Genomic DNA, 24,577 nt, shown 5'->3' with positions numbered 1-24,577 from the left:
GGTATTTTAACAAATGTCTATAGCACGACATGTATAGATAGATATGCTGTTACACAGACAGCCTGCCTGTCAACCCCAGAATAATTGTCAGAAATTTAGTCACAGAACAGATGGAGCTCAACTGTTGAGGAGCACAGCCACATGTAGGATGTAAAAACACCTGTGAATAAATGCCAACTAACAAGATAGTGGGAAAAGCAACAGTTATGTTGGTGAGGCTGTGTAAGTGTGAGTTTAAGTGTGATTGTTGGGGTTTTCTCCAGGATATTGTTGGGTATTTACCTTGCAGTGTAATGTCCTTTGAGGCAACTGTCGTTGTGATTTGGCCTAAATTGAACTGAACATTTACAGAGACTGTAACTGAACTCAGCTGTAAAACTAGCAGATTCAAAATACACCAAATCAAAGCAGCAGGTTGAGAATTTATTTGGTCAAACTTTAAAATGCTCCTTTAAGAGTTCCAGAAAACTAGGTGTGTAGCACTCTGTGACAAGTAAACTGATCCTGATAAAGATAAGCAGAAGTGAACGGATAGGTGGATAAACCATTAAATCACTTTTAAAAAGTAAAGAGTAAAGATAAGCTATATCTACACTATATAGAACCTGAGAGCAAACTCCTGCCTGGAGTAGCCTGGAGAGAAATGAGTAGGATCTCTTGTGTGGGACTGCAAGGCCAAATGGTAGAAGAAATTCAGGCAGAAATGTAACAGACCCATCCTCTTGTAACAACATTTTATTTCTTAGTGATGTAGAAGCGTATCCTCTGATGGGCTCAAAGAACAAAAACTTTGTGGAGCACATGTATTAGCATTCACTAGTGCCAGAAAGGACTGTTGACATGGGAAAAAAAGAGGGAGAAGGTACTTGAACCAACATGGGCTAATATGGTTGCAAAATTCTACTAAAAGTTTTCAGAATGAAAAATATAATGCAGACAAAGCTGACGGGAATGTGTTGGTTGTACCTCCCTCTAGTGGACTGTTATTGTTAAACACTGAAATAGTCTGAGCTGTCACACCACTGCTTCCCTTTTTTCCCTACTTTAACACATTCATTCCTGAAACTGACTGTTATCCTACCCTAATGTTTATAGCTTTGATTCTGTCAATTCCACTACATTGGTGAAACAGGAAACCACTGTGAGCACAGAGGTTTCAGCACATGTCACCCTTGACTATACTCTTGCTTAAACACAGTGTAACATATGAAACAGGCAGTTGTATGTAAAAACACATGTCAAAAACTACAAGGTCATAACAAGTCTTTGAATATAATTTCTGTAAAAAGTAGTGCAGGCTGTGTTATTTAATTTGCTTGGATTAATATCTAAATGAAAGAGCAAGATAAAAATTTTATTTCTTTTATTTTATTGTAATAATGAGAGTGAAGAACTGAATGGTGGTTAATTAATATATCCATAATTACACAGCATTTAATTTGGTACCATTTTCCTAGTTACAAAAAATCACTGATAAGCAAGTACAGCATAATTAAGTGATAATAACATAACTGATTATAACAGTACAAGGCTTTGTAAAGGCTTTCGTTAATCATTGTACTAAATGGTCATGATAGTAAATTAATTTCATGCAAACTGGCATATGGGTAAGTTACATGTGTCAAATTAATTGTACCTTCAAAAATATCTGTTGGCAAGTGACAGATACTGTGTCACCATCAGAGTCAGGAATAAGATGATAAACAGTATACGCAGATATTTTTGGAGTTACTTTTGGGTCACTCATTCAACAAGCTACATCAATCTGTATTTGCTCCAGCAAATAACATTTGGATAAATTGGTGAGTTGTAAAACATACTATTATAATCCTTAATGTGTTTCTATGCTTACATTACATGATGTTCATTGGTAACAGACAGTATCACCTAACGCATTCCAAAGTTCTGGAAAACTACATCTCACAGATCCAGTTTTGTTCAATATTACAGTTCTCATCATTCCAATCACCGACGCCTGATGCGCGGTGCCAAAACTCCACACAGTCTTGGTTTCTCCCATCATAGCTGTTGGGCTGGCCTTTACCCCAAAACCTACAAGAGATGGGAAATATCAAAGTCAGAATAAAAATGTCCTTGGATAAGCAGAACTTTACAAAAAAAACAAAAAACAAAAGATATATATTAAATTTCCTACGTTAAGGTCACTGGAGTTCCATCCACCCATTTCCACTGCCCCTCTACTCCTTCATCAGTCAGTCCGATCCAGACTTCTTTGTCACTGCTATACAAGCCATTGATGAAGGTCTATTAAGAACGAGACATGCAAGTTACAGAAAATGTTTGTCATACAAAAGGATCAATTTAATTCAATTTTATTTATACAGCACCAAATCAAAACAAACAAGGTGCTTTATATTGTAAGGTATACCCTACAATAATACATACAGAGAAAAACCAAACAATCATATGACCCCCTATGACCCAGCACCCCGGCAACATTGGGAAGGAAAAGCTCCCTTTTAACAGGGAGGGGCAGCTTTCTGCCATGACCGGTTGGGGTGAGGGAAGGAAGATGGGATAAAAGACATGCCGTTGAAGAGAGCCAGACATTAATAACAAGTATGATTCAGTGCAGAGAGGTATATTAACACATAGTGAGTGAGAAAGGTAACTGAAGATTATCTGTATTTGTTTCTAATTTATCTATATTTGTCTCCCTATTGTTTTCTCTTGTTCTTAACCGATTGTGAAGCACTTTGGTCAACTCTGTTGTTTTTAAATCTGCTATACAAATGCATTTTGAATTGAACTGAATTGAAGAAGAAATACTCAATGCATAATGGGAATCCCCCAGCAGCCTACACCTATTGCAGCATAGGGAGGATTCAGGGTCACCTGATCCAGCACTAACTATATGCTTTAGCAAAAAGGAAAGTTTTAAGGCTAATCTTAAAAGTAGAGATAGTGTCTGTCTCCTGAATCAAAACTGGAAGCTGGTTCCATAAATGGGAAGATTGCAGATCAGACAGCACCAATCAGTAGTTTTATACGAAGAATGGATAATAACATCTTCAAAGTTAGTGACCTGTTGGTAATACATAGGAGAGAAAAAACTAATAAGCATTGGTGATGAAAGAGTGAGCTAGTAGACTTTGAATATTGTTATAATATCTGTATTAGCAAAGCTTTCTGTTTTTTAAGGTAACATTTTTACGAGTATGTCATTTATGTCATTATGATTATGTTATTGTGTTAGTTTTATGAAAATAAAAAAATGACTTAATAAAAAAACTTTCAGGAGTTGAAATTCATAGCATGCATTGTCAGTTGATGTACTGGTGAAAATGGGGAGGAAAAAAATGAGTTCAACTTTAAGAAAAGAAAATTACCTCAAATACTATATATGGAGAGAAGACAAATGTAAACAAACCATTTCTTCTTTGCTTTTTATTATTGCCAGGTCTGCTCCTCTGTTCTGGCAGTCAGTTCTGCTCCTTTCCCACGTTTTTTTGCTAACTGATGTGAAGTAGCAGCTGTACTCAAACTTCTTCCAGCCAGTGGGGCATTTCTTCTCTGTAATTTACATTTTTTGTTGATCAATAACCAAACACTGGAGCAAAAGTAAAGAGATGTTTGATAGCTGTTTTCTTTTTGCTTACCTTGCATTGTTGCATTCAGTCTGTTAATTTCCTCCAACAGCTTTACTCTCTCAGCAGTCAGGTTTTCATTATTCACCTTCAGCAGGTCTCTTTCTGATGTTACATTCTGAAAATTGCTTTGAAGAGCGTTTTTTTCCTTAACCAATGAGTCATAATTAGCCCGCAGGACATTTTCTGCTTTTTTGATTACATTGTAGGTAGACTGAAGATGCTCAAGTTGTACAGTCAGATTTTGGTGACCTTTTGCTAACTTGTCCTTCTCAGTTGTAGAGAAGTTGTAGTTATCTTGCAGATTTTCCACTGTCTTAATCAAGTCGTTGTAACGATTCAGCAGCTGCTCTCTTGATCCGGTTACATTGTTGAATTTGTTCTGTAAGTTGTTCCTCTCTTTGGTCACAGAGTTAAAACTGGTCTGCAAGTCATTTCTTTGCTTGAGGACTGAATCATATTGTTTTTGTAGCAAGTCTTTGCCTGTAGTCAAGGCATCATTGTTCAACTGCAGCTGGTTTTTAAGAGTTTCTAGCTTTTCAAAATTTTGGTTCAAAGCAGCGTTACTGTCCTTTAACTGGGCTTGGCTTTGTGTAAGCTGCTGTTTTTCCTCCATCAGTAAATTGTAATTGGTCTGCAACCGTTCTCTGCTTGTAGATAAGGAGTTGTAATTTTCCTGTAAGCGATCATAGCGTATCATCGTATCCTGTTTCTCTTTTTGCACAGCTTTTATGTTTTGCTGCAGGTCCTGATTCTGCATAGTCATGGCTTTTGAGCTATTCTGATAGTCTCGTTCCACATTTTGATCTGTTGGAGAGGAGTCATGACAGAGGTGAGGACAATCAATTTATTTCACCTTGATATAAGGAAATGTTAATACTTAACAGACAGAACAAAAAGGTAGACTCACAGTGGATGCTTTGACCTATGACACCAGCCAAAAGGAGTAAACACAGCAACCCCAGGCACACTGTGGCAAGCTTGAAAGGACTGGTTCTTACTATATAAACTGAATGACGGATGGCAAAGGAGAAGGAGAAACTATAAGTTGGTGAAGCATGTTAAGGAAGTTGTGGTTTTAGAGGGTGGTATTGCAAAATTACACTTTAAAAAACATTCATCTTGCATAAACATGGTTAATTCCTCTTTCAAAATGTACCTAATTCAAATATTTTTAATAAAGCAACTTCAACCATATGTGCTTTATACAATGACTGTTAATGGAATAAATAATATTATGTTCGCTGCAGCCTCAAAAGTGTTCTGTTTGACTTTAAATACAATATATTCACATGAATGCTGTTATTTTGATAAAAGGACATATTTAAGTTAAATATTCATCTAGGTGCATTTTGGTTCCACCAGTTCCTTGTGCAAATAATAAAGAGATGAGACTGCATGGTGATGTTGTGCAGGTACTAGCCAAATGGTTGATTTTTCTATAAAACTACTGCTTAGCACTATCGTTACCAAAAAAAAGCACACCTTCAGCCACAGGAAGGTTACCATTTCCCAATTGCTCCATGTAGATTAAAATTTTCCATCGGAGCCAAGCATAAAAGTTGAGAGCAGAGCAATGTTATGTATTTGTGATTTCCTTTAAAAAAAAAAAAAAGACAGGAAATTTAAAATCAAGGTTCATTACCTGTAGAGTGAAATTTGCTGCCTTCTTCAAAAATCTGCTTGTAGGCAATTTTAGTGTCATCAATGCCATGTGTGGATGCATGGTACTCGACACTCATCCTTGCATCTGCCTTAAAAGCTGGAGTCCAATCTGTGAAATCAAAAATGTTTTATGTGAAATAGTTTTCACTATAATAAATCCCCTCCCTTTCAAACTATTTACACTGAGGTGTTGATTGCTTTTAAAATAATATAAGGTTAATGATAGATAATCAAATATATATATGCCTAAACTTTAATGAATGCAAAATATAATTGAAATAATCCTTACCTCCCCTTGCAGATCAAACAAAACAAAATCAATGGACGAGCTGGAAATAGAATGATGAGCTTTTTCAGTTTGAAGAGTTTAAAATCTAATCTACTTCCTTTTTTTTTTTTTGCTTATAGGGCAAACTTTGGGGGTATTTTAGGAGGTGGAGCAAGAGCATACCTCTTTCCTGAGTGAGTCAGCTAGAAATGATGGGAAATCAAAAGATAATCTAAACATATGTGATGAATTTTAACAGTGCATTGCACAGAACACAAGGCAATTATGATAAACTTAATATTATAGTGTTTCTGATTTAATACCCACCAATAAACTCTCCAAATATTTTCCACCATAGAAAAGTTTTGATCCTGGCTGTCTGAGTAGGAATTTCGCAACATGAACCGCCTGCTCTTATGAATAGATATGCGGAACCGTAGATTTCACAAAAACTTAAAAATGCTGAGATTGAAGTTTCAATGTGAAGATATTATGCAAAAGTCTAAGTCAGATATGTTGTTCAAGTTTTATAATAAGATCTCTTTGTAGAAAAAAAAAATAAGTAGGCTAAATACGTGCCAACTTCTACATTGTCGATTCATTCTCTTAACCACTTTTCTATGTGGGGTTGTGGGGCCACTGGAGGTGATCCCACAAGTTGCAGGTTGAGAGACGAGGTCCAAAATGTGTGTATTTTGACATATGAAAGGAAGGCAGATAGAACACATAGGCTCCACATAACTATGAGGTTCAAACCCAGAACCATGTTGCTCTAAAGCAGCAGGGCTATTTTACCACCATACTGTGTGCTGAATACTGAGTTGTAATATAAAATTGTCAAGAGAAGAAAGGAAAATGCCATAGAGCTGCATTTTACTGCGATAACAGATTAACTGTTAGATACCTGTGTGATGCTATGAATAATACCTACTGCTGAAAAGCTGTGTTGTGTATGATTACTGTTTATCCTTTTCTTAGGTCAGCTCGATTTGCAATACAATGTGAAGCCAAAAATTATACATCTTTCAAAATAAAATTACTGATTTTAATCATTTTATGCTCAGTGGTTCTCTAACTATTGTTTCCATCTTTGACTGTTCATGAAGAAGTGATACTACAGCCTTTGCTTTTAGGTGGACCCTGCAACGAGTTTCTGCCGAGCAAGTGAAGTGATAAAAAAAAAAAAGTGAGAAAAGCAGAAAGAGTGCAGAAAGTGTGGGTTTGACAGATACACCCTTTTATTATCTCATCCAAGCAGATGTTATAAATCAAATACAATGTCAAAAATAGCCACAGAGTATAATAGAACATGGCCAACCCACAGAGTATGCACAAAGAGTGTGGTTTGAATTGGAGTGCTGCGGTACCGTTACATTTACACACATATTGTGATAAATGTACAAATAAAATATAATGAATTTCAAACCAATAAATAACTATAGCCAGATACACATCAAACTATGTTTACTTGTTATCCAGTAGCCAGTATCAAATAAACAAAAAGCTCATTTGGATTCCATCAAACACTCACATTATTACACACCCCTAAACTCTGTCCTTTAACCTCAGTGCCTTCTCAACTGCCTGGCAGCCAAGCAGATGGCTGGAAAATCAGTTCTCAAGTTGCTCATATAACTGAAATTATTTTAAAATTAAAATAACAAGCATACTGTCATTCGGTCTGCACCAGATTATAATAGGTTCTTTTTTTTCTTCATGACAATAAGACCTTTCAGTTTCAGGAAAGCTGTTTTTTGGTGTTACCCTGACAACAGACAAATAAGCAACAACAAAAACATGGGGAGGTAACAGCAGCCATATAGTACTAAGTCAGTAAACACTATGACAATAATAATAATAATTTTTACTGAGTTCTTTACAACAAGGCACAAATTGGTCCATCACAAGATCCAGTACAGTTAAAAAAATAACACAGTTTAACACATGAAGTAGAAAGTAGAGAGAAAAGCAACAAAAGGAGAACCATAAAAATGAAGTGAAATGAGAACGGCTCTCTGATAAAAGTGTGTCTGTTACAGTCTCAGGTTTGTTTATGTTTCTGAGTTTTGGGTTCTTATTATGTTGAATTTTGGTTCCGGTGGTCATTGTTATTCTTTTATAACTTTGAGTTTTTTGTGTTAAGTTTTTTTATTTCGGTTATATCTTTAGTTTTCCTGTCTGTGTTCATTCTGTCTCATTTTGTCTTTATGGATTTTTCTTCATTATTTCTCTTTTTTTTTTTGGAAATTAATTTTCTTTTTATCTCTTTTTACTTTTACTTTTTGGGCCCTGTACTACAAAATTACTTTACAATACTCGGGGTATTGTTCTGTTATCAATCAGGCTAAGTGGTAAGATGAAGCTGGTCATCAACTCATTAATAAAGCCCAGCATTTTTCCAAGCTAGCTACAAGCATATTCACATGAAAGGGGTGGCATTGCCAGCGCCTGACCAGTCACAACTATGAATAAGTTCACTGGCAGCAGAGCAGCTGAATTTCCAAAGTAAAACTATAATATTAGAAAAAAAATATGTAGAGATTAAATATAGACTAAAAACAACACAGCTGCTGTAGACAAATTAGTCAAGTATGTGTGTGGGAGGAAAAACTGTGTTCAGTAGTTTGCTGTGTGAATGTTTGCACTTTACCTTCGTCAATAAGACCAGAAAAGATTTACTATATTATTAAAGTTTAGCCTATTTTAAGGCAGAAAGGAAAGCCGGCAAATATGGTGACTATGCAAGTTAACAGACCTATCAGTCTCAAAAATTCCCTTCATTTTTAGTCACCTGCGCATTCACTGTAGTTGGTGTCCATTTGAGAGAGATGTTTTGCACATCAATTCTATAGTGATGGTGGAGTACTCTGTAGAAAATTTGTTCAAGTAAAGACTATCGTCCTCCTGGTGTGGCATACCCGTTGGTGACCCCCACACAGCAGAAACCCAGGCGCTGGTAAAGGCGGTGTGCTGCCGGTGCATATGCTGTGGTCCCAAGGATAACTGAAGAATATCCATAATGAGCAGCAAACTCCAGAACTTTCCTTACCAGCACAACACCAACCCCACATTTCCGATATCTTTGGTCAACAGACATTCTCTGCAGGACAACAGAACCTCCTGATTCATTTTACTGGCCAACTGCTGCTACAGTGCCCACCACTTTGCCTTCTAGCACTGCTACCGAAAAACAGGAGCCTGGGGCAAGCAGACAATAAACAGAACTCAGCCTATTGCTTCAAATATTGGAAAAAACAAAATTTTGGCATAATATTGAATGCTGACCACATGAAGGTTAAAAGGGCTCTCTCAGAAGTTAAGAGAAAAATAGTTGTGTATACATTAGGTGCACTTGTTCAACTGCATATTAACACAAATATCATAATCAGCCAATTACACAGGAGCAACTCAGTGCAGTGCAAAGCAACATCCTGAAATTTAAAGTGAACATTAAAATGGAGCAGAGAATGCAGTACCAGACAAACTGGTTGTAATACTTCAGAACCTGATTGCACTGCCATCGCTAAGGTTTCAAGGTTTCTAAGATATGAATAAAAAAAAAAAAGAACATTTGAACACTGCTAGCATAATGGACATGGTTTTGACGGCGGTCCCATACAAACAAAAAACAGATGATGAAGGATCACCAAATATGCTTCCAAACCAACTTCATTCTGAGCCAAATACTAGAAAATATGATGAAGCATATCTTGCCTTTGGCTTCACCTGCACAATGGTGGTGCAAAGTAGGTATCCCCAGCAGAGTTTGTTTCCCCTGAGTCGACATGTAAAATAATTACAACATAAAGATGGTTTGTTTTTCTGTTCTTGAAGGCTACGTCCACACGTACATCACATAAATGTAATTTTAAAAAATTACATTTTTTCAAAACCGATGATGATGTTGGCGTCAGGATATGTTTGTGAGAGTGTCTGTGTTGAATGTAGAAGCCACGTCCGAACTTAACTCTGACACATCTGTCTTTCTAAATGGAGGAACAATAACTGCGTGGGTATATGTAAGCGTGTAAAAAACTGCAGCTAGTAAGATTAACAGCAACAGTATTTTGTCTATATCTGCCATTGTAGAAATTCACCTCACATAAACAATAACGTGGTGCACAGCATGAAGTCAAAAAAGGTGCACACCTTTGACATTCCGTGACTAAATCAACTTTTTCCTCATCCACACATAAACGTAAAAACTGACTTTTTGAAAATCTCCACCCTGACAGTTTTTAAAAATCTCTGTTTTCAGTGATCTGAAACGCCATTTCCATGTGGACAAAAGGCACGAACGCATAAAATAATCTGCATTTTCAAAAAAAGAAATACTTGCGTAGGTGTAGACATAGTGTAAAAGAGTTAATAGTTTATTTTATTGCTACCTGTAAATTATTGCAGTTTACCTTTATTTGTGTAATTGTTTACAAAAAGTTTGAGGTGGGAAATAAACTGCAGTGGAGTTTGACATTAAAATATGGGTGTATGTGGTTGGAGGATGTGTTTGTACTGTGCCTTGGAGGGGGGGGGGGGGGGGCGAAGATTTTCTTGTAAAACAAAGGGGGGACTAGTAAAAAAATGGTTGGGAACCACTGATCCAAGTAAAATGAACTGCTTGCACAATCTAAGCATTCTTCCTAATAAGTAATGTTCATTTTGAAAGAAAAGTGATGTTGAAAGTTGCCATAGACAGTGGTTTGTGGTTTTCACTTACCGCATTCAGTAAAGACATTTGGGCAATAGCCTTTTGTGGCTCATTTGAATGAACAGAGTAACCCTTCAGCACTATTTGAATCTGAAAATTTTACAAGCTGATGACTCTGCAGTCATGAGTTTGACATCAAAGTTTTGCAATGCAGAACAGTCAGAAAAAGAAAAAAAGAAAAAAAAACATGGCACCACTGATAAAAGGAAATGATGAGCAACAGCTTTGATATTGTGTTTTCCGGGACAGGAGGTCAACTATGTGGATGTAAGTAACACCAAAATTGTATCTGTAATATTTCTAAATGTGTGTTTCAAACCACTTCAAGCAAGGGACCATGCATTACAAACAGAAACTGCGAAAAGTCTTTTGTATTATGGCAAAACAGAACCTGGCAGTTTCTGGTTTCCGCGTAAATGTTATGTACCTTGTGGCTTCATGTAGAACTTCTCAATGTTCCCCATGTCTGTGTTCATAGCTCGCCTGAGGTAACCATGGATGACACGTCTGCTGCAGAAGTAGCGCAAACACATCACACTTGCTGGGAGGACTCCTATCACCCACCAACATTTGGTGATGACAAGAGATATAACTGCCAGGGGAAAGATATCCCGTGATGCTTAAATGTAAATAAATTATAAAGTTCATAAAGAACAACACAAAAAGCACAAATTTCAATTCATTCAGACATTCGGACATTAAAACTGAGTCTAGTAGAACTAAAAGAACAAAAGGTTTTAGTAGCAGACAAGTAGCTTTTACAGAACAGGTGGTTGGTCTTTGTTCAGGCACGGAGGTTCTTGGTATATCTGGAATTAGAATCTTACACAATGTTCAAATTACAAAAACAGAAAAATAGAGAACAATTTACCTTAAAAGATTGTTTGTTTCAGACATTAGATGGGTGATCTTACCTGTCATAGCAGCATAAAGCCAGAGACTCTCAGGGTGATGTCTTAATCCTCTGAAGGCAGTGTCTGGCACCATCTCCATCAGCCCTTCATAAAAAATTTGCTGCACTACTAGATTGTCATCTGGTTCAAATTTGCATACTAATGGAATGTATTCATTTTGCTCTTTCAGTCCATTGCTTTGTTTTTTGTAACACTTTTTTTAGTGTTTTTTTCTCCATATCACACTTGATGACACCAGCAGAGAATCTGAGTGTGTAAAATAAGAAGCTGAGGGCCAACAGGAAGACCTTTCAGCAACAGTGTTTTCTCATGTGAGCTCCTTAGACCACGATGACCTGAATGACTGAGAACCTTCACAGACATTTCATACTGCACACAATGTTTATTTATTCGTGACTTCTTTTAACTTGACCACTCTCTTTATTTTTTTATCATATTTTTTAAACTCACATTGCTTTTGTTTTTTTATGGTTTTTAGTTCTTTGAATGCATTTTTTCAAATGCTGAGGAATTTGTTTTTGTCTCATCAAACACATTTTGTTTTAATGTTAAAATTTGGCAAACAAAACTTCCCAAAACACTTTCCCCAGTCAGTTATGTCCCCATGTCTGTTTGAAGCATTAAGCTTGCATGTCCTTCTCCTCGTCTCCATATCTGTGTGTTTCCTGTTTTCCTTTGACAGTCCCGCGTCCTGTGTTTAGTGTATTCCCTTTTGCTTCCTCCCGGTCTCATTTTGTCAGATTAGTCGAAGCTGTGTTTCCCTCCTGTGTCTAATTCCCTTGTTATGCTTTCTGTATTTAAGCCCTGTGTTTTCCTTTGCCATTGTCACATCATCCCACATTGTTGTGTTTTGTGTGGTCCTGGTTTCTTGTTTCTAACTTTTGTATTTAGTAATCTTGCTAAAGTGCAGTAAAGCTGCCTCCTTCAGTTTAACCCTTTGTGTTTGGGCCGTCTTCCTGCCTGCCACAGCACCTGTACATGACAATGTCATGAAAATGTTTGTTTGACTGCTGAAGTCTCACTTCAGGTGCCTTTAAATGACTTGGTCATCACTTTGCAACACTGTGTACCACAGCAGTAAGAAAAATACTGCACCCACTCAACCTGGATAGCTACTAGGTGAGCTCACTGTAAAATAGGGGAGCAGTGCATGTGTTTGTGGTAAATAGAAGACTGGAACTATGACAGGTAAAATGGTCAGGTAATGGAAACCAACATGGTTTTAAACCAAACTGTCATTTAAATTCTAAGTTATCTGGCAAAAAATGAATTACCTTTTGTGCACAGTTCCAACAACTGCTTCACTTCCTCACTGTGCATAAAATCTCAAACCCAAAGAGCAAATTGCTCAAAATTACAATGCAAATGATTGCAACAGGATTAAAATTATTTGAGCACAATAAAGAATATACACAATCCCCAACTGTTTATATGTTGGCTTAAGGCTTAAACATGAGCCACAAAATTCCCTGCTTATTCATGAGCACTACAAAGGATGTCGCTAATGTAGTGTAATCACTTTAAGAAATGTTCCGCTGTATTAAAATAGAATACGACAGTGGCAGCAGAAGGCAAGAGGCTGAGAGGAAGCAGGGAAGCTGGTGCGGAGTGACTCACTAGTCCGAGAATTCTGGAAAGATCTGTTGAGATTAAAAAGAATCGTCGTACATCCGAAAGGACCAAACATGCCAAATGTGACATGAGGGTCGGATCAGTTAGATGCTATATTTAACAGTGATGACGTTTTTCAGTTGTGATGCATACAAAATGATACTGATGCAAATCCTGGGGGAAGGCTGGAATGGAAAACCACTACAAGGGCACGAGGGAAGCAAATGGAAGAACTGTGCTTGGATCACAGCGAGAAACTATCCTTCAGATAAGCTCATTGCAGAAAAGTCTGCAGACACTTTCTGTCTCTTTTAGATGCAAATGAGCAGCAATGCTGTCTGCTTGGAAAAAAATGCCTCACCACATCTTTCATACACAGGTGAATGTGACTGCTTCACAGTCTAGGAAGTCTAGGAAGGAGATACACTGAACAAAAAGCTCAGTAATGTCAAATTTCAATTCAGTAAGAACACAGTGAGTGTGGGGGTGTTTTTGTATTTGTAATTCTATGTTACTAAGCTACATTTTTATCCTCTGTGGTTTTTCGGTATACATACTATGAGCACATGTTGCCTCCCACTCTCAAGTACTCACTTTCTTCTGAAATCAATACTATCCTCGTTGTCTAGCTCTATTTAACCCTCTTTATTCTGCAGCACTATTGCATAAATGCAACACATTAAAACGCTGTTGTTATTGTGCTTACTACAGTAAAAAAATATAACTTGTATATTAGCTGTGTTCGATAGCTAAAATTTTCATTCATTGCAGAGTTAAATAAGAGAATTGAAACCATTCTCTTTTCCACGTATAGTGTTGTGGAGTAAATAGGCTGTTAACTTAGCTTAAGCTTAGCTTAAAACTATCATGGTTCCCCAGTCTCCTGTGCGTCTCACATATTTCTATCAGTCTTTTCTTCTGTGTGTGTATGCAATAAACACACCTTCTGTTGCAGGACCGGGCCTTCCCTCTGTTCCCACCTCAGCTGTTGACACACCTGGTCTGATGAACTCACCTGTTGGTAATCTGTGATGGATCAGGCTGCTATGTAAGCTGGAGGTTTCCTTTCATTTGATGCTGGATCACTGAAGTGGAAGGAGTTGCAAGAGTTGCAGAAGGTCTGGCTCTGTTTGAAAGCGTGAAATCACAGTAGGTTGTTTTTGCAGTGGTTTTGAGATGTACTGAGAAGCAAGTTCAACATAATCAGTACACTTTACTAGTGCTGGGTTGGAAACATTTTTGCCTTCAGTACTGCCCTAATTCTTCATGGCATAGATTCAACAAAATGCTGGAAACACTGATTTGATGGTATCACACAACTTCTGCAGATTTATCAGCTGCACATTTATAACATGAATCTCATCCAATTGCAGTTGGAAACCACCAACTGCCATGTCCTATTTCATGTCCTATTTCATGAAAATACTAAATAATTACCTCAGCTGCTGTTTGTAGATCCATTGCATCAGTCCCTTCGATCTTTCCTCCAAATGTTTATGTAGAATAAAATACATTTTCTGATGAAAAACCCCTAACCTCAGTATTTTGTTGTACTTTGAGTTTTAGGACCTCAGAAAGCCAGCTACAAAATCCAGGCTGATACGATGACAAATCTACAAACTAAGCTAAAGATAAACCCTACTTTCCCCCACTTGCTGTAGTTTTGGATTATATAATATGATGACATTCTCCATCGTGTTAACAGCTAAATATTACGTCCTACACATTTAGAAATATTACTGATAAAATTTACTTGATACTTAGTACATGTAGAGAACCACCTGTCCTGGAAAACAATTAATCAAATCCTTTTTAAAGGACTATAACAGAGAAGGGATGAAATCTCCAGTCAAATTCTTCAGATGATTTTCAGTTGCTTTTATCAATCATGGCATGTTTTTCAGACTGTTTAACGTTGTAAAACATTGATTTCAAACTTCTGACTGCAGAGCTTTTGCATGCCACCTTTTTTATACTCTTTCTCTGCCCTGTGTTCAAATTCAGAGGTAATATGCTTTAAAAATAAATAAATAAAAACTGTTAAAATATTCATTCAGTTTTTCTGATGAGGAATCAGACCTCTAGGCATTTTGGCCTGTTTTAGGCCCTTAAACAACTTGAATTTTTTTTTTTTTGTTTAAAGATCACGTTTTCAGTTCAAAACAAAACAAACCACCTTATCACCATAAGCTGGAAGACAAACTTCTCCCATCTGCAGCAGTTACCACAGTTACAATGAGAACTATTTCAGATGTTGATTCAGTCCTGACAGGTTACCTTGTGCATTCAAATGAGCCACCAAAGCAAGTTGCCTAAGCGTCATCATTGTGTACTGTATGACAAGTCAAAGCCACAAGCAATCATCCTAGAGCAGGCAGACATATTTCAGCATTCCTCTTCTCTGCAAATGAACCTCACCTATCATGAAGAACACTCAGTGTGTGCAAGCTGTTGAACTTAATGTATTTTGGTTAGTACTAACTTGCAAACTATCCTCAATTAGGTACACCTTGGTCCTGTCAGTTCTGACCACTTTTTGACTTTAGAACCACCTTAATTCTTTATGGCATATATTTAATAGGGTGCTGGAAATACTCCTCAGATGTTTCAGTATATAATCATGTAGCTGCTTGATGCAATTGCTGCCGATTTGTCTGCTGTGCATCCATGATGTGAATCTCTTGTTCCACCATATCCCAAATCTGCTCTGTTGGATTGAGACCTGGTGACTATGGAAGCCATTTGAGTACAGTGAACTCATTGCCATGTTTGAGAAAGCAGTCTGAGGTGATTTGAGGTTTGTGACATGTCATGTTATCCTGCTAGAAGCAGCCAGTAAAGAATTGGAACACTGTCGGACTGACATGGTCTGTAACAACACGTGGTAAGGCCATGGCATTAAATTAGTACTAAGAGGTTCAAAATGTGCCAAGAAAATGTCCCTCAAACCTTTACAGCCCCACCACCAGCCTAAACAACTAATAGAAAGCAGGATGGAGATTGTCTTTGCTGACAGGCACCCAGTGTGGTCTTAGCTGATGTAGCTCATCTGCCTTAAAGATTCAATGTTTTGTGCTTTTGTACTGAGTGGTTACTTAAGTTCCTGGTACCTTATTAGCTTAAAACCATTCTCTTCTGACTTCAACATCTTCACTCAGAAACCTCCTCCTTTTTGGATATTTTCTCTTTTATTTGGAACATTCAATGTAAAAGCTAGAGATCATCCCATATGGAAAAGAAATAGGAAAAACTTATAAAAGACTTGTATCAACTTTAGTTTGCTTCATATAATGAATCATATAAGGCTTATATGATTTACTCATGAAAGTGGCCACTTTCTCATTACTTTCATATACTGTTTTAGTAAGTATCCAAAACATACAAGTTCCATTTATATAATTTTTCAAGGGATCTTATATCTGTTTTCACTCTTGTATGCTTTTCATGTTTCACACAAGACAGATACAAACCTTATAAGATTTATATATATCTTTTCCATATGGGATTGTAAAGGAGAATCCCAGTAGATTAGCACTTTCTGAAATACTCTGACCAGTCACAACACCTTTATAGTCACCTGCCATCCTGATTGTGAAGTTCCATTTGAATTTGAATAGGTCAACCATGTCTGTTTGTCTAAATAGCCTAAATAGCTAGCGTGGGATTGGATGGATTCTTCCAGATGCATCTTTATAGTGTTTAATGCACATTTAACCTTAATCTTTTTACTCCACCACTGATGGTGTTAAAGGTTCTGTCAGAGAAAGAAAAATCGCTTGCAGCCTGCACAAAAATTTAAGGAGGGGATAAACTCATCAATGTCCAAATTTCCTCATTGTTGCTAATCAAGAAAAAGGCAAATGGTAACCCTGACTGTATGATTACTCCAATTATCAGTCATGTGTCAAAATATCCTTGGGCAGGGTACTGAACCACAAATTGCCCTAGATGCATTCACTAAACTGTGCGTGAATGTTGGAGAAAAGTCCTTGGGTATAGATAAAAGCACTGTACGTATGCACGTGGTTGGGTGAATGAGATTTGTAGTAGAAAGTGATCTGAGTGCTCAAAATTGAGCAGAAAGGTGCTATATTACTACTAGTCCATTTAATAGATGAGGTCATTGTAGCCTTTCTCCTGATGTGTTGTTTCAAGATGCAACCAAAATATTTCAGTCTAAACTTTAGTCGGTTAACAGTTTCTGAAATGACCAGTCACATCACCTTTAGAGTCACTTAAATCACTTTTCGTCTCGATTCTGAAGCTCTGCTGGAAATTGAATATCGTTGTCTTGAGCATTTCTGCTTGTCTAAATGGACTGAACTGGTGGCATGATGGACTGAACTGGTGGCATGTGACTGGCTAATTAGGTATTTGCATAATATAGGATATATAATATATTAAAGGAGAAGTATAGTAGGTGTAACTAATAAAGTGTCTGGTGGATGTGTTCCTGTTTCTGGCTTCACTTACCCTAACATCAAAATAGTCAACGACACAAATGTAAATACAGTTTCTGCAAAAGTATTCGGCCCCCTTGAACTTTCCCACATTTTGTCACATTACAGCCACAAACATGAATCAATTTTATTAATTTCCACGTTAAAGACCAACACAAAGTGGTGTACACGTGAGAAGTGGAACGAAAATCATACATGATTCCAAACATTTTTTACAAATAAATAACTGAAAAGTGGGGTGTGCGTAATTATTCAGCCCCCTTTGGTCTGAGTGCAGTCAGTTGCCCATAGACATTGCCTGATGAGTGTTAATGACTAAATAGAGTGCACCTGTGTGTAATCTAATGTCAGTACAAATACAGCTGCTCTGTGACGGCCTCAGAGGTTGTCTAAGAGAATACTGGGAGCGACAACACCATGAAGTCCAAAGAACACACCAGACAGGTCAGGGATAAAGTTATCGAGAAATTTAAAACAGGCTTAGGCTACAAAAAGATTTCCCAAGCCTTGAACATCCCGCGGAGCACTGTTCAAGCGATCATTCAGAAATGGAAGGAGTATGGCACAACTGTAAACTTACCAAGACAACGCCATCCACCTAAACTCACAGGCCGAACAAGGAGAGCGCTGATCAGAAATGCAACCAAGAGGCCCATGATGACTCTGGACGAGCTGCAGAGATCTATAGCTCAGGTGGGGGAATCTGTCCATAGGACAACTATTAGTCATGCACTGCACAAAGTTGGCCTTTATGGAAGAGTGGCAAGAAGAAAGCCATTGTTAACAGAGAGGGACACAGCAAACATGTGGAAGAAGGTGCTCTGGTCAGATGAGACCAAAATGCAAAACGCCATGTGTGGCGGAAAACTAATACTGCACATCACTCTGAACACACCATCCCCACTGTCAAATATGGTGGTGGCAGCATCATGCTCTGGGGGTGCTTCTCTTCAGCAGGGACAGGAAGCTGGTCAGAGTTGATGGGAAGACAGATGGAGCCAAATACAGGGCAATCTTGGAAGAAAACCTGTTGAAGTCTGCAAAAGACTTGAAACTGGGGCGGAGGTTCACCTTCCAGCAGGACAACGACCCTAAACATAAAGCCAGGGCAACAATGGAATGGCGCCTGTTACAGTTGTCTTAGGGCGAGATGCAGGGTACAATGTGCTTAATTTTACTTTCCCCTGTGGCACCATTATGTTCATCGGTGTCAGTTGTGTATCCAGGAGTTTCCAATTCCATCATTACTTTTGTGTGTATTAAAGTCCTCTGTCACTTACTGTTCTGTGTTGGGTTGTTTGTTTCCAGGTCACATCACGTCATAGTTTTCTCTTCTACTCTTCAGGTTCATGTTCGGTTTATTTCATAGTTTCATTATCGCATGTTCCTGTTCAGTTTTATGTTCTAGTCTATTGTCATTGTTTCCATAGTTAGTCATAGTTGTTTCCCAGTTTAGGTTTCAGTTTAGCTTCACCCTTGTTTCAACTCGCTGTGCTTTTCTGTTTTATTTTGTTTCTCTTCAGCCTAAAAAAACTGCTCACGTTTTGTTACACCGTAGTTAGTTTCTCCCGTGTCTACTTTTGAGTCTATTCCTCAAACACACTGGCTGCTAAGCCGTGACAGCCGGAGTACCTGGAAACACATAAACACGGGGAGAATATTCACGGAAAGACCCCCGGCCTGATGGTGGAATTGAACTCAGGGACTTCTTGCTGTGAGGCAACAGTGCTAGCCACTGTGCTGCCCAAAACAAACTGTGGCCAAACAAACATGGATAAATTTACAAAGCAACTTTTACAAATAAAAAGCAAATTATATTTTATATAGCATAAGAGTCCCATTAGTGTGTGTATGTGCGTGTTTGTCTGTATACATCAGTGTCGTATAGTTAAAAAGTCTTCTCAGTGGTCAGTAAGTCTGAAAAGGAGCTACAGTGCATTTAAAGCCAGTAAGTTAAAGATGGAATTGAGATCCATCAGCATCAGGGCCATCATTACGCCATGTACACACCTGACTAAGGCAATGCAATGTTGCCTATTTATGTATTGCTTGCTAGATGGATTCTTCTAGATTCATTAAAACAAATTTACCATTAATCTTATTGCTCCACCACTGATGGTGTTAAAGGGTCTGAGCAGAAAAAGAAAATTTGCTTGCAGCCTGAAAAACAATTTGAGGGGATAAACTCATCAACGTCCAAAATTCCACCATAATCAGATAAAACCAAATGGTAACACAGACTGTATGATTACTTCAGTTTTCCACATTCAGTGCTTTTATAGTTGGAAACAGGAGCATATCCTATAAATCATTTAAATAGAGGCGGCTAAGGTTCAGACAGTTGGTGGATTTATCCCTGGCTGCTTCAGTCTATAGTGTCATCCTTGGGCAGGGTACTGAACCACAAGTTGCCCTAGATGCATTCACTAAAGTGCGTGTGAATGGTGGAGAAAAGTGCTTATGTATAGATAAAAGCACTGTATGTATGTGCATAATTAGGTGAATGAGATTTGTAGTAGAAAGTGCTCTGAGTGCTCAAAATTGAGCAGAAAGGTGCTATATTAGTACTAGTCCATTTAATAGATGAGGTCATTGCAGCCTTTCTCCTGATGCGCTGGTCCAAGATGCAACCATAATATTTCAGTGTAAACTTTAACTGACATAAGTGCTATGCTATCTGGAATTCAGAGAGTTTCCTGTCAGTTATTCATGCATCATCTTTCGGTGCTTGCCAGAAGAATATTTGCTGCTTTTGATCATCTGTGTCTATTGATTTCTGGGCCAGACTGACTGAAGATTTCTCAGAGCTGAGAGAGTTTCCTGTCAGCTATAATGTCATATAAGCCTATGATTGATTTGCCACACTTTGATCATCCATATCTGGTGATCCCCCGAGACACTTTTTTTTATTTTTTCTTGTTTGTTTATCCTGGTGTTGTGGTGACATATGTGATAGCTCATTTTTAGGAGAATTTAGCTTGTGACTCAGTCAAATCTAAAGACACCCACTGCTAAAGCCGTTATAGGACACACATTTTGTTTATGCTGAAAAATGTTGAACCTTGCCAAATGAGTATATTCTTAAAACCATCCCACAGAGGATGTAAATACTTCCCTAATTTAAATGACTAAGCAAGCCCATACCTGAGGAAGAGCACAGTGAGGAAAGTGTCAAAAAGTGTATAAACTCAAGGGCCAGAAACACCGCTTCTTGAGAAGAGCAGCAGTTTTCTCACTTGAACTCCAGAGAAACAAATGTCCTTGTTATGTTTGTTAGTGAGTGATGCCCTGAGTTAAATCAAGCTGTTCAGTTTGTGCTGTGTGGGCTAAATCTTGGAGGCTTCTGTCCTGGTCCGTCATTTTCTCGTTCCCCCACCATGCCTGCAGTCAGTTTGTGTTCGCTGCTGCTTCTCCTGATTCTTGGAGAGCATTAGTCACCCTCGATCAGTCTACAGAGCAGTGAGAAAAAAGAGATTAAGTGAAATGGTTTCATTTTTTTTTAATTTAGCATGCTGAATTACAGTAAAATAGTACAGTGTCTTCTGTTCCAGGGGCTTCTTTAATGTTGTGCTGTTTGGATCCACAAACAGAGTGACGCTGTGCTGTGACCCAGTAATGGCAAACAGATCTGAATCTTAGGTTTCGAGTGGATATTTGCATTCAAAACCGAATGCAACTCATGTAGGGTGACTTGAATTTGGATGAGATGTACTTAAATTTCATCATCTGATCATTTTTTCTGAACTGTCTCCCCACTAACAGGGCATCTTGAAAAGAGAGCCATCATAGAGTCAGGGGAGATGCCACATTGTTTAAATCCACAGATAACAAAGTGCAATCAGGAGGTTTTCAAAGTCAAATGACGATACAACAAGAACTACTTAAGAGGCATACCAGCTCTCTTAAGCAACGAGCAGGTGGTGTCTTTAGAACATGCTAAGATCCGTGATTTTTATGTATACTATTATATTAACAACTCATATATTTGATTTTATATGACATAACAATGCAGATTTTCTTTTTCTTAAAAATACTTAAGATCAAAGTGAACTGTTAAGGATTCACTGTATCACAGCAAACTGGTTAGATTCATCCTGTTTGCTTTAATTAACTTTAAGTCCTTGACTGATTCCTCTTGTGGAAAAAATCATTAACTGAACACACAATTTTTTCAAAGGTTTGGAGATATTTTGTGCTATTTTCTATTTTATTCTGATTTGTCCAAATATGAAAATTAAAATAGCTGATTGGCTACTCTTTACAAGCTATATTATTTTTCACCGATGTATTTCAATTCAAGTGCCTAGCTACGTTGGCTACTGTACAACAAATAGGTTTAAGTCAGCCAAGAGATCAAAAACGTAAAATGTACATCAGACCATGTTCGCTTAGAAAAACATTTTTTGTACACACTATATTTTTATACTTACACTTAACAATAAATCAAGAATAAAAAAGGATTAAACAATTAACAAAACAATTTAACATTTAGTGTTTTGCTCCTAAGTCACCTCAAAAACTCTGGTAGTTGTTTATCTCTGTGTTTGTCTATCCACAAACACACACTACATACTCTCACCTCAGTCGCCAGTATGCTACTTGTCCCTGTCTATTTTCTGGAGGAGGCTGTAAACCCTGGTGAAAGGATTCTAATGGGGGTCAGCGTGTCAGTGAAGCTTATTTCTGTCCAGTGACAGTGTTGCTGATTTGAGCTGTTGAAGAAATTTTCTGTCAGTAAGCGTGGTTGTTTTGGCCACTGTTGGCTGGCATTATTGCAACTTTCTTTGAAGTCACTCTAACATTGTTGAAAATGTTAGAGTGACTTCAAATGTTACAAAACTCACATTTAATGTAAAAATGTAATGAACCTGTTTTTAGTCTTCCTTCTTTTTTTAAGGGCACTCGAGCCTAATATTAGCTGGCATAATGTTAGCTTATAATCAGTTGTTGTCTAGCCTGCTAGCTGTCAGCTGTCCAAAGACAGTATGGTTACATATCTACTCTTCTGAAACATGTTTGCGCATGTTTTTTGTGAACTTCAGTTCAGGAGATGAGGCTTGAAGTGAGGACTAACACGATGAGTTGGAAATGAAGGAGGAGTGAGAAGGCAGATTAAGATGAGGAGAAGAAAGGCGCAATGAGAAAGAGGTGATGAAAATATACATGTACAAATTTTAAATAGTCATATATGAGATTTGAAAAATAAACTAATAAGGTGTTTTATGTTTGTGGCCAGTCTCTAGTTACATACATAAAACATAATTAGGCAGAATGACAATGTCCATCTCAGCCAATGTATTCAAGATACCGGGACAACATGTCGCCTTCCACAACCCGGCACCTGCTCCTGTGTTTTTAGCATTATATTATGTTGTTGTTGTTGTTGTTGTCTCAATTTTTAAAAAAAAAAAGTTTCCTAAATATACTTAAGTTCAGATCTAGGTGTTGTGTTGTGACATGAAGAAACATTAATACTAAAGACTGACTACAATCATTTTATAATTACTTTGGCTTTAGATCGGTGACATAATTTCAATTCAGTTAAATTCCTTTTATTTGTTTAGCACGAAATCCCGAAAACAGTCACCTCAAGGTACTTTATATTGTATGTTAAAGACTCTACAATAATACAGAGAAACCCCAATAACCATACAACGCCACATTACCAGACGCTTTGGCGACAGTGGGAGGGAAAACTCCAGCAGAGCCATCTGCTGGGCGGGGCGGCCATCTGCTGTGACCGGTTGGGAGACGTGTTGTTGTTTTTTAAAGGTTTGGTAGTTTAGAAAGCTGATAGAGCAGGTCATCTATGAATCAGATGGTTGGTGGTTCCATTTCTGGCTGCTCCAGTCTGTATGCCAAGGTATGCTTGGGCAAGATACTGAACCCAAAGTTGCTCTTCGATGCATCCATCAGGATGTGAATGTGTATGAATGTTCGATAAAAGCACTTAGAGCATGTTTTTATAAATGTGTGTGAATGGAGTGTGCTGTACAAATGACTTTGAGTGTAAAGTAGAATAGAAAAGTGCTATTTAAGATCAATAAAGCACAAGTATGAGCAAATATATGTAAATGAGTGAGACGTTCCTGGTCAAAGATGTGAAGAAGACAGTTTGTTTAAAAGAGCTTCACATGTCCTCTGCAAAGATGAAGTAACCTGCCAGATGGATGACCATCTGAGCTGCACTCGTGAATCAGGCCTTTGTGGCAGAGTAGTAGACTGAAACCACTCTGAGAACAATGCTTATGACAGCCCACTTGGTGGTTTCCAAATTGCATCTAGAGGACTAAGAAATGATTATCTGGTGTATTGAGACAAAAATTTTCTCCTTGGGAAGAACTCCAAGGACTGCAAATGGTTGGCAAATCCAAGCATTGCTCATCGCCTACTAATACGGTCCCAATAGTAAAGCATGATGGCGGCAGCATCATGCTGTGGGGATGCCCCTAAGTGATAGAAACTGAGAAACTGATGGAAGGATGGTGAAAATCAGAAACAAAGTGATCACTGAGAAATGCCTGATTGAGAGCGTACAAAGCCAGAGATATTTGAAGGAGAATTACTGGTCAGTAGTCCACTAAATGTCCTCTAAATCCACCAGTCCTACCAGTAACCTCAAATTAGTGATACATAAGCACAGGCTAAAGAATAAAACAATACAAACTTATTTACAACATGTTACTGTCATGACACCTGGAAGCTGCCCTTCAAGAATTGTATTTAAAGATTTATACATACTGTAATAAACTAACCAGTACTTTCTCTAACTTTTCACAAATTGTGGATACCCTGGATGTTTTCAGTGTTTACTACACAGGTTTTGTAAAGCATTGAACATATTTGCATAATAGAATTCTGTGTGCTGGAAATAACTGGATGACTTCAAGTTGTTAATATTCAGGCTGAAAAATATGTTTACAACCCACTTTCAAGTATGAAGTGTCGTTAAGCACAATTACAGTGCAAGAAAGATGACTACAAATGACTGCTGACTGAGGCAACACCTCAGTGACACAGCAAGTCATCGGCGGTAGAACAGAACAGAACGTACTGGTGGATGACAGAGGAGAAGAAAAGAGGAGGGAGGAGTTGGCAAGAGAAAGAAAAGAGGTGGGAAGATGTTGAAATGAACACAAAGTTTTATTTGGTGCTCCGGGATGCAAACGTGAAGCTCCATGTGAGTCCAGAAAACGTGGACTAGAGGAAAAACACGAAGCAAGGGTTGGTTAAAACATGTGATGTTGTTATTCTGCGACAGTTATAATCGGTGAAGCACAGTGGAGAATTAGGACACGGAGAAGTGGAAACTGTGGGTAGGAGGACTAATTTATTGGTGCTGT

General features: G+C 37.9%; 2 protein-coding genes across 2 annotated transcripts; both read right to left on the bottom strand.

Moving 5' to 3' along the window:
* Positions 1 to 1,346: 1,346 nt before the first annotated feature.
* On the bottom strand, positions 1,347 to 5,626 carry LOC113023205 (C-type lectin domain family 4 member M-like). Its single transcript, XM_026169230.1, has 7 exons — positions 5,563 to 5,626; positions 5,254 to 5,382; positions 4,519 to 4,617; positions 3,621 to 4,415; positions 3,392 to 3,534; positions 2,156 to 2,265; positions 1,347 to 2,052 (listed from the first exon to the last, which is right to left on the bottom strand). The coding sequence occupies exons 2-7, from the start codon at positions 5,348 to 5,350 to the stop codon at positions 1,914 to 1,916; spliced, it is 1,383 nt and encodes a 460-aa protein (XP_026025015.1). The 5' UTR covers positions 5,351 to 5,382; positions 5,563 to 5,626; the 3' UTR covers positions 1,347 to 1,913.
* A 2,714-nt stretch (positions 5,627 to 8,340) lies between these two features.
* Positions 8,341 to 11,526, bottom strand: LOC113023389 (N-acetylaspartate synthetase-like). Its single transcript, XM_026169395.1, is given in 5 exon segments — positions 8,341 to 8,367; positions 8,369 to 8,739; positions 10,677 to 10,841; positions 11,164 to 11,356; positions 11,515 to 11,526. Coding segments are annotated over 5 exon segments (768 nt in total).
* Between the last annotated feature and the right edge of the window lie 13,051 nt (positions 11,527 to 24,577).

Source organism: Astatotilapia calliptera, chromosome 6 (genome assembly GCF_900246225.1).
Source record: "Astatotilapia calliptera chromosome 6, fAstCal1.2, whole genome shotgun sequence".
NCBI classification, from domain to species: domain Eukaryota; kingdom Metazoa; phylum Chordata; class Actinopteri; order Cichliformes; family Cichlidae; genus Astatotilapia; species Astatotilapia calliptera.
Note: the sequence above shows the minus strand (reverse complement) of the source record. Positions and strands in the feature narration are given on the sequence as shown.

Bases quoted from the DNA above. Each gene is read 5' to 3' on its own strand.
- LOC113023205 (XM_026169230.1), bottom strand. From the start codon at position 5,350: ATGAGTGTCGAGTACCATGCATCCACACATGGCATTGATGACACTAAA. The intron at 2,266-3,391 runs GTTTGTTTACAT...CGTTCTTAATAG, and splicing joins TAAAAAGCAAAGAAGAAATG to ACCTTCATCAATGGCTTGTA. The intron at 2,053-2,155 runs GTAGGAAATTTA...CATCTCTTGTAG, and splicing joins GGAACTCCAGTGACCTTAAC to GTTTTGGGGTAAAGGCCAGC.